We start from the raw sequence: 12,689 nt of genomic DNA on the forward strand, positions 1-12,689 counted from the left end.
ATAAGTTAACCTTAGCTTATTATTTAAAAAAAATTTTTTAATTTATCTTTATTGTTGAAGGTATTACAGGTGTCCCATTTTTTACCCCCAATTGACCCCCTCCACCTTGTTTCCACTTCCTCCCCAGGCCTTTACTCCATTATTGTCTGTGTCCACAGGTTATGCATATAAGTTCTTTGGTTAATCTCTTCCCACCCTCCAGCCCCTTCCCTCTGAAATATGATTGTCTGTTGCATGCATCAATGTTTTCTGGATCTATTTAGTTTGTCAGGTTTTTTTGTTCATTAGCTTCTTCTTAAAGAAGACCCTTCAACATTTCATGTAGTACTGGTCTGGTGGTGATGAACTCCTTTAGCTTTTCCTTGTCTGAGAAGCTCTTTATCTGACCTCAATTCTAAATGATAGCTTTGTTGGGTAATCTTGGTTGTAGGTTCTTGTTTTTCATAATTTTGAATATTTCTTGCCACTCCCTTCTGGCCTGCAAGGTTTCTGTTGAGAAATCAGCTGACAGTCAATCATATGGGTGCTCCCTTATAGGTAACTAACTGCTTTTTCTTGCTGCTTTTAAGATTCTCTCTGTGTCTTTAACATTTGGCATTTTAATTATGATGTGTCCTTGCTGTGGGCCTCTTTGGGTTTCTCTTGTTTGGGACTCTGCTTCCTGGACTGGTAAGTCTATTTCTTTTACCAGGTAGGGGAATTTTTCTGTCTTATTTTTTCAAATAGGTTTTCAATTTCTTGCTCTCTTTCTTCTCCTTCTGGTACCCCAGTAATACGAATGTTGGGCTACTGAAGTTATCCCAGAGACTCTTTACACTATCTTCATATTTCTGGAATCTTTTTTCTTTTTGTTCTTCTGGTTGGGTGTTTTTGTTTCCTCATGTTCCAAATTGCTGATTTGATTCTCAGCATCCTCTACTCTACTGTTGATTCCCTGTAAATTATTCTTCCTTTCAGTTCGTGTAGCCTTCATTTCTGATTGGTACTTTATTATGTCATTGATGGTCTCACTTGTTTCCTTAATAGTCTTAGTAATATTATTGAGCATCCTTATAACCATAATTCTGAACTCTGTATCTGTTAGCTTGCTTGGATCTATTTCATTTAGTTCCTTTTCTGGAGATTTCTTCTGTTCTTTCCTTTGTGAGATGTTTCTTTGCCTCCACATTTTGGCTGCTTCCAGGTGTTTGTTTCTATGTATTAGGTAGAGTTGCTATGTCTCCTAGAATTTGTAGAGTGGCTTTGTGTAGTAGATGTCCTTTAGGGTCCAGTGGCTCAGCCTCCCCAGTTACCTGAGCTGGGCCTTCTAGGTGCTCCCCTGTGTGGGCTGTGTGCACTGTCCTGTTGTAGTTGAGCCTTGGTTGCTGTTGGCATCACTGGGAGGAACTGATCCCCAGGCCAACTGGCTGTGAGGACCAGCTGCAACAACACCCAAAGAGCTGCTGTACTGGAAACACCCCTATGGAGCAGGATTTACTTCAGTGAAGCTTTGGTGTTCATCAAGTGTGACCCCTGTGTGTGTCACTCGTGGATGTGGTAGGGTTATAATCCAGCATGGTTGAGTGTGACCACCAGGTGCACTGTCTCTGGGGCCTCCGTGGAGGTGCAAAGTCAGCCTCTGACAGTGCCTTCCCCAGGGCCACCCAGCATGAGCTACAAAGCAAACTGTAGTTGGCTGCTCCTTGTGCTGGGCTTGGAGGTGTCCAGGAGAGGCCAAGCTATGAACCAATGCAGGCTGCTGCTAATGTCAGGCCTGGGGACACTCATCAAGCCATATGGGGCACACTGCTGCTTGTTTGAGAGATTTTAGGAAAGTCCTAAGCATGAGGTTTGAGAGGCTGCTTGCATGGAAAAGCCACTGGAAATAGCCTGGATGAGCTTGCAGGTAGGGAGGGGCGGGGTCTCCGGGAATCACCAGGGTCTCCGGGAATCACCAGGGCAGGGCCAAAGGTGTGAGTCAGGTGCTGGAGATTCAAATATGGCACCTGCCTGCAAGCTGTGTGGGGGGAGGGCTTGCCAAAGGAGCAATGGCCTCTGCCAGCTCTTCTGCCTGGGAGAAAGCTGCTCCTCCAGCTCTTGCCCCAATTTCAGGCAGGTTAGTTCCTCCCCAAGTGTCCCAGATTCCCTTCAAGCTGCTGCCCGGCACTGGGGTTCAGGGGGAGTGCATCTGAGTCTGTGTGCGGGCCCTTTAAGAGGAGAGCCTGGGTCTCCCGCAGCCTCAGCGACTCTCAGCGACAGTGCCTGCTGGTTTTCACAGCCCTAAGTTGAGGGGAAGTCTCTTCCCGGCCCTGGACCCCTGGGCTGGGGGCCTGATGTGGGGCTGGGACCCCTCAGTCCTCTGGGAAACCTCCGCACCAGGTGTGGGCCAGCGGCCGCATCTCCCAGATTCAGCCCCGATCCGCCCAGGTCTCTGCCCCTCCTGCCGGTCTCGGTGCTTCTTCAGTTCCCTGGTTGTAGGGCTTCTGATGAGCTAGATTTCAGGAGGTTCTGAGGGATGGCTGCTCTGTGTTTTAGTTGTAATTTTGATGTGGTTGCGGGAGGTGGCGGGTACAGCTATGACCTATGCTGCCTTCTTGTTCCAAACCGCTCAACCCTAGCTTATTTTTAAACTTTATAATTTAAAAAACTTTTCGACTCTTGATTTAACACTTAGCTTAAAACACTAAGTATAACTGTACAAAAATATTTTAGTACAGCTTATATAGCTTAACTAAAATATTTTTCTTTATGTCCTTATTCTATAAGCTTTTCTCAATTTTTAAAAACTAAGACACATACACATTAGCCTGGGCTCCACAGGGGCAGGGAGATCAATATCACCGTCTTCCACCTCCACATCTTGTCCAGGGGAGGGTCTTCAGGGGCAGTAATGTGCATGGAGGTGTCACCTCCTATGATAACACTGTCTTCTTCTGCATCACCTCCTGAAGGACACTGCCTGAGGCTCTTCTTAAGGACCCATTATTTTTTTTCAGAAATATGTCCGTGATGGTTTGCTCAGTTTGCTTCTTTTTTTCCATTATAGATTTGCTCATAAGCAGATACTGCACTATTAATGAAAACTTTTTGGTGTCGGGGTCCATGCTTTCAAACTTTTAAAGGAGCTTGTTGAGGTTTGCAAAAGCTTCTGCTAAACCTCTCACTGTGAATTTTCTTAGGGCTTCTTCTTTTTCTTCTGCAATTTCCTTTTCTCTTGACTCTTCTTCAGCTACATGTTCCTGTTCCAGTTCCAACAGCTCCTCATTAGTCAGTTCCTTAGGAACCACCTGTAGGAGCTCCTCAATGGCATCCTCACCCACAGCAAGGTTAATGCGTTTGCCATCTCAACTGCAGCCTTGTTGGTTTTTGCAACCTTGTCGTCGTCGACAAATCCTTTGAAGTCAGGGACAAACCTCCTGAGTGTCTTCTTCCAGATGCCCTTTATATACCCCTTGGTGACATTGCCCCAAGCCAAAGCAAAGGTCTTAATGCCTCATGGATGCTGTAATCCTTCCAGAATTTCTCCAGTATCTTCCATACTTGCTTGGGCAAAGGTCCTCCTTAGGCAGCAGGCCTTAATAGCTATTATATCTCCTTGATCCATTGGTTGGATCAAAGAGGTGGTGTCTGGAGGGAGAAATACCACTTTGATATTGGGATGAAGATCACCAATAAAAGGAGGATGTCCAGCAGCATTATCTACAATAAGTAAAATCTTGAAAGGTGAGTTATTCTCTGAACAGTACTCCATTTCACTGCCAGAGTAATTCAGGGGGCATCTTGGAAGAGGAGCTGGGTCATCCATGACTTCTTATTGCTCCTGTCTGTACACTGGCAATATGTGCTTATTGATATGCTTGAAGGCCCTGGGGTTCTCACTGTGCCAGATCACAAAGGTTTTCCATTTGTAGCCTGCAACACTGCCTGTTATCCTGTCCTTAAAAGCCTTAAAACCTGGCAGTGACTTGGCCTCCTTATGGATGAAAGTCCTTTCAGGCAAACCTTTACAGATTAGAAAGGTTTCATCCATACTGAAATTCTGGCAAGTAATTTCCTCCATAATCATCTTACCTAGAGTTTCCAAAAATTCCTCAGCTGCCTTCATATCAGCACTCATAGACTCACCACTCACTTTCACATTATGTTATGAATAACGACTCTTGAATCATTTAAACTACCCAGAGCTTGTGGTAAATTCAACTTCACAGCTGGGTCCAGCCTTTTCTTTCAACATCGCAAATAAGCGTTTTGCTTTGGCTGTGATCATCATAGTGCCGAGAGGGATATGCTTATGTGTCCGGTCTTCAATCCAGGTCACTAGAAATGTCTCCATGTCTGGAAAAGCTCTTCTTAAAACTTTTTAGTCTTGTTGCCCTCAATAAAGCAGGCCCTTTAACAGCTTCCGTCACTTTGTTTTTGTTCTTAAAGACTGCAGCTATAGTGGAATGGGGCATGACTGACAGGTGAGCAATAACCAACACCGATTTTCTACCTTTGTAGTCCTTAATCACTCTTAATTTTGTTTCTAGGTCAATCACTTGATGTGTGCTCTACCTGGCAACACTAGCAGTGAATTTAGGGACCAAAATGTATAAAACAACATGAGATTAAATCAAGCACAAATGAAAATGATGTACTTGATCCATTGGTTGAATCAAAGAAGTGGTGACACGATAAACACAAGATGCGTGAGGCTGCTGCTGGAGTAACATGCATACTGTTTTACAGCAAACTCTTTTTATAAGTAGAAAGAGCTCATTCTAAAGTAACGATAAAGATACAGTTTGCTAAATACATAAACCAGTTACATATTCATTTATTTTCACTATCAAGTATTATGTACCGTACATAACTGTATCTGCTGTACTTTTATACGACTGACAGCGCAGTAAGTTTGTTTATACCGGCATACCACAAACACATGAGCAATACGTCACACGACAACATTACAACGGCTATGACATCATTAGGTGATAGGAATTTTCAGCTCCATTATGATCTTATGGGACTACACTCATATATGCAATCTGTTGTTGACCGAAAAATGTCATTATGTGGTGAATGACTGTATGTATGGTCTCATTCTCTCTCCCTCCCTCTCTTCTTCTGGTCTTCCCTCCCTCCCTCCAATTCTACTATACTCTCCTCCCCAGAGTTGGTTAACATTTCCTAGCACACTACCAATTCCATATATTTTGCCACTGTATTACTGCAATCATTAATAAAAAGTTTAGCAAAAATACCGTTTGATAGTGTCTAACAGTTTACAAAGTACCTTTCATACCAACCTTATAAAAAAGAATTTATTAGACTCACTTTACTTATGGGAAACTAAGGTTCTAAAATTTTGGGTAAATTGCCCAAGGTCCAGAGCTAATGAGTAGCAAAGCTGGGACTCAAACCTGGTCCTTCTGAGATTCTAAATGTTGTGCTGTTCCCATGCCACACTGCCTACCCATGGGGATGCAGCTCAATAAATAATCCCTCTGAGCCTAGTGTCTGTTAAATAGGGGTGGAAGGATGGGGAGGAATTGCATTACATAAATTCTAAGGTTCTTTCCACCTCTCACATTCTGTGCCCATAATTCTAGGTACCTTGGCATTTGAGAATTCGAGTGCTTTAGAGAGTCTAATCTCCCTATTCCTCAGAGCAGTGATCAAAAAGCTAATTCATATTAATTAGGGTGGCAATTTTATAATAATCCAACCCTTTTCTCCTGGTCTTCTAGGTCCTTCAACACATAGATTGAAAAAAAATAACAAAACTTGTCACCTGTTTCTTACCTCGGTATAACCCATGCTGGCTGCAGCAATGAGGGCTTGCTGGATTGCCTGGCTCTTCTTAAACACCCCTTGCTGCTGGCCAGCCATTGTCCAATCACACTGAATCAAAAACTTGACAACCTCCAGATGACCTCGGAGTGCAGCATGGACCAAAGCACACTGCCCATTCTTATCCAAGTGATCCACCTAAGGGAAGGGGACACAGAGAAATCTGTGTGAATGAAGACTTGTGGCTGTATTCGCATTCTAGTCACATCAGCACACTGCACAGGTCTGAAGACAGAGCCAGTCCTTCCCGTACCCTGAACCAATCTGAGAGCACTTAGAGAATACTCTCCTACTCGGGCTAAATCACTACTGAGCTGTAACTCAGAAAGGTGCCCCTCTGGGGAGAACCTCATTTTATAAGGTCAGGCTTTTGTTTTTATATCAAAAGAAACCAAAAAACAAAACTCCCAGTTCCAGCTTTGTTTTCCTAAGGTACATTCTCCTTTGTCCTTAAATAGTTCTTTTCTGACCAAGATTTAAAAGACTTGTAGCTCTCTTGGTACAAAAAAATGTCTTTGAAACCATGAAAGGAAAGAAAAACATTTTGAAGCTCATTTTTTTTTTGGTCTTTCAAAGCAGCAAAGTATCTTATACCATGAATTACATATTTGACCACCAAGCTTTGGCAAAGGCTGCGTCTTTCTTCCAATGTGAGGGCAGAATCCCAAAGACCTGGCCAAAATGGCTAGAGGTACTTGACGCTTAACACTAGATTAAGTTCCAAAAGCAGTTTTTACAATCTCAGTGTTGGTTTCAAGTTTAGGCTAAAAGAAGAGCCTGATTAAAGATCAATCTACCAGAAGGTCCCCAGCCATAAGCCTTTTCTGACAGGCAGGCAGATTATCTTCTAGTGGTAGTTAGAACATTTGAAACAGAAGTTCTCTATCTGATTTTCCCCAGCTTTAGGTATTCAACACGTTTACTGAATACCTATTATGTGCAAGGTACCGAGCCCTCACAGGAAATGTGTGAATGCAGGCTTGGACCAAGTTGTGTTTGATTCCAAAGTGTACAATTTTAACTATTTGCCTCCTCCTCCTCTCATGAAGCCAGAAGACAAGTGGTTTACGAAGCACTAAGTAAACAGAGGTAGCAAGTAGAGGTGACTCTTAGGACAGGTGTAGGGGATATGGAAGGTAAGAGATGGGATGGTAGCTTCTGGTTTGAAGAAGAAAGGAACATTTCTCTTTTGGGTTAGAGGAGGCATTCATAGGTTTGTAGCAACTGGGGGGAAAAGGCAGTGTACATTTACAAAATAATGAAATAAAATGTGAGAGAATGAGCAACTTAACTGAGATAAAAAATAAAGGTGGAGGCAATCGCTTTGGAAAGGAAACACTTCCTTCCCTAAGGCAGAAGTAAAGGTGAGTGTAGGTAAGGATTCATAGTTTTGAGATGGAGGTACACTGAGATGAACTCAATGTTAGTAATGTAGGAGGGCAAAATAAGTTTGATAGGGTATTGAGAAAAATACAAATGATTTATACATCTGCTCTGGGAAAATGAGAGATGAAGAAAATGATAGCTGAGCAGCAGAAAGACCCAGCTGAGGTTAAAACATGAATTTATAAGGCGCAGATATCATTCTGTTTCTTGAGGTGTTCATGCCAACGAGCAGGACTGTAGAGGTGGCCCATCACTGTATCACATTAAACATCGAAGGCTCTGGGATTTCACTGAGAGTCCCAGGCCCCAGTTCTCAAAGGAGTCTCAGTAGTCCCACTCTCTTCCCTGGTAAAAACATTGGACGCCTCAGAATGAAGTCGTACATATTACTTAATATTTCATTGCAAAACCACCAAAATCCTCAGTTTGTTTTCAGGACTGAAACAAAATACCACGAGGTTACAATTTCCCCAGAAGCCTCCATTTTGAGACCAGCACTTTTCTTTTCACCAATGTTTTGAAATTGAGTTCTTTTATATCAGTGGCTCTTGGGTTACTATAAAGCAAACACATTTTTTAGAAAGGTTTTCAGAGAATTAAGATCTACTGACAGAAACACTCCGAGTGCCTCTGATCAGTTTGAGAATAAACAGAGAATCACCTTTTCCCCATACCTCTATGGTGATCTTCAAGGGTAGGGTGAGGGGGTCTGGTCACTGTTCTTATCTCCATGGCTAACTTATCTCTACACATGAAAGGCTGAGTCTGCAGGCACCACTCAGTTCAGACTTCACACTGCAGTATCCCTTCTCCTCCACTTCTCCTTCCTCACTCTGAGCTCAGTATGAGAATTTCTTGGTTGTTAGGTAGGGACTTTTTGTGGCTGCTGATAATGAGGTTTCCTAAGTGCCCCTCAAAGGTTTTAGGGCTGTGTCCAGATGCAGGGTGGAACTGGCATGCAAACACTGGGATGTATGCAGAGCTTGTACTCCCTTTGATCTGCTCCTTAACAGGGTTTGATGTGCTCCTCCTAGATTCATGAGGTAACACAGGAGATAAGGCAGACTACAGCAGGAAAAAGATAAAGGGAAGAAAGGAGAAGCAGCAGAGCCAGGCAGCCATTACCTTGGCCCGTTTCTTGCACAGCAGCACAACGATGCTCAGGTAGCCCGCCGCTGCGGCGTAGCCCAGAGGCGTCAGGCCGCTTTCAGAAGAGGCATCCACATTGGCCCCAAACTCCAAGAGCAGGGCCACCATTTCTGTGTAACCAAGATGAGACTGGACACATAGAATTGGGGCATTATTTAAAACCTCTGTCCGGTAATTAATGTTCGCACCTCCCAAAATCAGCAGTCGGCTGACCTAGAAATATGTAAACAGAAATAATACTCAGACAAATATTAGTCACATCCTTTTAGTCATCTTTCATTATGTCATTTGGGACCCCATAATAGTGCCTAGTAGCATTTAGTAATTAATTTGTTCTATAATTGTTATCTGTTCCTTTTTCAATACCTTGCCGTGGGAAAGGGATGTAAAATGTCTCTTTACATAAACTGCTTAGTAATTAGAGCAAGTGCCACCTGTACTGTAGTGATGAACATAGTCCTACTAAGTGAACTGTTGGTCAGAAAAGCTCCTACCAAAACAAAGAATACCCGAGACTGACTTACTCCCTAGAAGCAGCAAGACCTGATGCTATAAGTCAAGAGTCAGCTACAGAAAGTAGAAGGTCAATAGTTTGGTCTTCAATTCACAGAATAAAATGAAACAATTTAAAATATATTAAATTATCAATAGAAGGCTAATAGGCAGTCTAAGGCAAATCAAAGATCAATTAAATAGCCACTTAAATAAATGTCCTCCTAATTTTATGGTTCTCACAGTTAATTCCTTAATCTAACATAACTCACATGCACTTACCTTTATATTTGGAGTGTAGAGATTTCGTAAAGATGCCAATGCCATGGACAGACCTTCTGTGCTGTAGGAGATCCACAGACCTTGGAGGATGGAGGATGATACACCAACTTTTTTACTCAAACCCTGAAAAAAAAAATTTGAGACAAATCATTAGCTCAGCTAAAAAGTACCATCGGCAGGAAGTTAATGACCTCTAGGTTTGTGGTACTAATAAATGAGAGAGTAGAGCCTCACCCTAACAATGTCTGTGCCCAGCAAAACCACTGATGGGGACAAAGACTGGTTCTGTTGGAACAAGCTAAGTTAAACTGTCTCTATCTTAGTAGTCTCTGGCAACAAATCTACGTAATGCCTCTCTTCTGCTATATCTGGATGTAATCCCTCCCCTTTCTTATTCACCTTCTTGAATCAATCTCTTAAATTTAAGTTAGCAAAATATACACCGTGACATAGATAATGCAATGTGATCATTGATCTCCAGCTCATTCCTTTCCTGGGCATTTGGGAAAACTATATTTCCCAACCTTCTTTACAGTTATATGGGGCATGTGATTGAATTCTGGCTAATAAAATATGAGAGGTAATAATATCATGTCCAGGCTTGGCCCCAAACCTCCTATGTATTTCTCCACAATCTCTACTATTCTTCTTGAATGGAGGATTCTGAGGCCCTTGGAGATTTTACTACTAAGTGGAAGAAGCCTGCCCAATGATCTGTACTGAACTGCAATGTAATTGAGAAATAAACCTTTGTTAAGTTATTGAGATTTTGCAGGTTTGTTACAGTAGCTAGCGTTCCTCACCCTGATTCCCAGTATAGTTTCAGTCATTCAGAGTACCAAAGAAATTTTAAACAAGAAAACCTTAGATGTTTAGAGAAAAGCTGGATGCTCCCAGACTGTTGAGTTGTAATTTTTGCTCAAGGGAACTTGGGTGGATTTCCACTTCTGGTAATGGTGGATCTAGGTAATTTGGACAAATATTCCTGCTAAGGACAACTAGGGAAAGCTATACAAAACTTAAAAAACATCCTTCTTGAAGACATGGGAGGACTACAAATTGGAGAAGAATTTCTGGGCCAAGATCTAGGATAGAATGAAGGCCAGGAGCAGTTTAGAGCTGACACTGGGTGTGCCTGCCAATTCTATGGAACTACCTAGGAGTACTTTTGATAGCTTTGGAAATTATGGGGCAATGAAACTATTTTGTATGATACTGTAATGGTAGATACATGATATGCATCTGGCAAAGTCCACAGAACTATACAACACAAACACTGAACCCTAATGTAAACTATGGACTTGAGTTAATACAGCAATATAGGTTCATCAGCTATATCAAATGTCCCACACCAATGCAAGATATTAATAATAGGGGAAATGTAGTGGTGGGAGTGAGTATATAAGAACCAACTGTATTTTCTGTAAACCTAAAATTGCTCTAAGAAATAAAGCATACTAATTAAAAATAAAAGCCTGGGTTATACATCAGAATAATGGATAATGATCTCTGGGAGTAACGCTCAGAAATATGTGTGTGTGTTTAAAGTTCCCCAGGAGAATCTAATGTACAGTAGTCCCCCCTTATTTGCGGTTTTGCTTTCTGTGGTTTTGGTTACTCATCATCAACTGCAGTCTGAAAATATTAAATGGAAAGTTCCAGGAATAAACAATTCATGTTTTAAATTGTGCATCATTCTGAGTAGCATAATGAAATCTTGCAGTCCTGCTCCATCCTGCTGGGATGTTAATCATCCCTTTGCCCAGTGCATCCACCCTGTACACACTACCTGCTCATCAGTCATGTTGATAGCTGCCACAGTTATCAGATTGACTGTTGTGGTAGAGCAGTGCCTGTGTTCAAGCAACCCTTATTTTACTTAATAATGGCCTCAAAGCACAAGAGTAGTGATGCTGGCAACTTGAATACATCAAAGAGAAGCCATAAACTGCTTCCTTTAAGTGAGAAGGTGAAAGTTCTCGACTTGTAGACCCTGAGCAGAGGAGTGTGAGTTGCTGCATCTTTCAGAGACGCTAAATACAACCTTGCTGATTTGAACATCTGAACAATCTTCATTTCAAGGAATAAAGCAAGCAGAAGCAGCTTAAATTTTTAAAAAGAATACCTTCCTAGAGTCACTTATTACTCTCAAGCTTCATTGTTAATATCTTCCTGCCCTAAAGATTTCCTGCTTTAACTCATTCACTTGACCACATACTGGTGGAATGGTAAGATGACTGAGAGAGAGTCTTGTTCTAACAACAGAAAATTTAAAAACAAATTATTCTAACTTCCTTTTGGAGAAGCACACATAAAAGGGGCAAACATTAGTACATGTCATGGGACCTAGGCCAGTCAAAGGAAAGAAAATTTGTTGCTGATGGCAGTCAAATCTATGATGTTTTCCTGGAGATGGACATGATCAGTGACTCGTAAGTCAGGCTGTTTGTTTAGTTAGTTGATTTGGTTAAGAGCTAGAGGGAAAAAAATGGGAAAAGGAGCTGAGTAAGAATAGACCTTGGTAAATGAACTTCAATTAAATGGACCAGTAAAAAGACCTCAAAGCAGCACTGAGAGTCCCAGTGAGGCTGGAGTAGATACATAGGAAATGAGTCAAATATAGAGCTAGACTATAGGATTTGGGGTATTAGCTTTATTTATACCATGGACTTGCTAGTCTACTGATTTCTTCTGCTTGGTGGAGTTGACCCTTTGTTCCTATGAGATATGGGAGGAAAGAGTTCATTTTAGTTAATAAACTCAACAAAGGTGACAGGCAGATACCATTACCAGGCAGAATGTAGCAAAAAAACAACACTCCACAAAATTAAATTCTAAGCCGATGGATTCTTAAAGAGAACTTTAGGTTCAGACAACTAGAAAAAGTGTCTTTTCAGTATTTGTAACTATTGCTCAGGCAAGAAGGGATCTCTTTTTGTCAGGGATGAATGGTAATGGAGTCCCTTCCTTAAGTATTTGTTAGAATCTAAATTTATAACTCTACTGGTCGGTAGGAAGCTTGCTTGGTATTTCTAAACACTTCATTAAAGAAAAAGAATGAAAAAAAAAATAAATAAGCACTTCATGAGGAAAAGAGGAAGTATGAAGACACAAGAGCAATCTCATCTTGGGATCTCAGCTTTGACTCAGGTATCTTAAGATCATGGCAAAAACTAACCTTGGCGGTTACTCAATGAGTTTCTTTAAGGGAGATTATTTACCAATTTATCATCAATAACCCACTTGTAGATATCCAAGTATCCCCAATGGATTATTACTCTTCTTATCTAACCACACAAATGGCCATTTTTGGTTATAATAAAAGGAACCTGGTAAACAAAGGAAATGGTGCCTTTCATTGTAGAAAAGGGACTGGCAAACTATGGCCCAAGGCGAAATACAGCTTTTCCACTAGTTTTATAAATCATGTTTTACAAGAATACACCACACCCAGCTATTCATTTCTGTATTGTCTCTGGTTGTTTTTGAGCTACAACGGCAGAGTGAAGTGGTTTCAACAGAGAGTCTGAACTTCAAAGCCATATTTGCCAATCACTGCTGTAGAGGAT

The 12,689-nt window shown here is 41.5% G+C and overlaps 1 protein-coding gene across 11 annotated transcripts in view; it reads right to left on the reverse strand.

The window, feature by feature from the left end:
• TANC2 (tetratricopeptide repeat, ankyrin repeat and coiled-coil containing 2) overlaps positions 1 to 12,689 on the reverse strand; it is a 203,582-nt gene that overhangs the window by 28,748 nt on the left and 162,145 nt on the right. For all 11 annotated transcript variants that reach the window (XM_081162722.1, XM_081162731.1, XM_081162730.1 and 8 more), the window contains 3 exons: positions 9,121 to 9,243; positions 8,323 to 8,559; positions 5,764 to 5,949 (listed from right to left, as the gene is read on the reverse strand). In XM_081162722.1, coding sequence (XP_081018848.1) covers positions 5,764 to 5,949; positions 8,323 to 8,559; positions 9,121 to 9,243 — 546 coding nt within the window. The remainder of the gene's footprint in view (positions 1 to 5,763; positions 5,950 to 8,322; positions 8,560 to 9,120; positions 9,244 to 12,689) is intronic.

This window comes from Miniopterus schreibersii (assembly GCF_964146895.1).
Source record: "Miniopterus schreibersii genome assembly, chromosome: 16".
In the NCBI taxonomy this organism is placed as follows: Eukaryota; Metazoa; Chordata; class Mammalia; order Chiroptera; family Miniopteridae; genus Miniopterus; species Miniopterus schreibersii.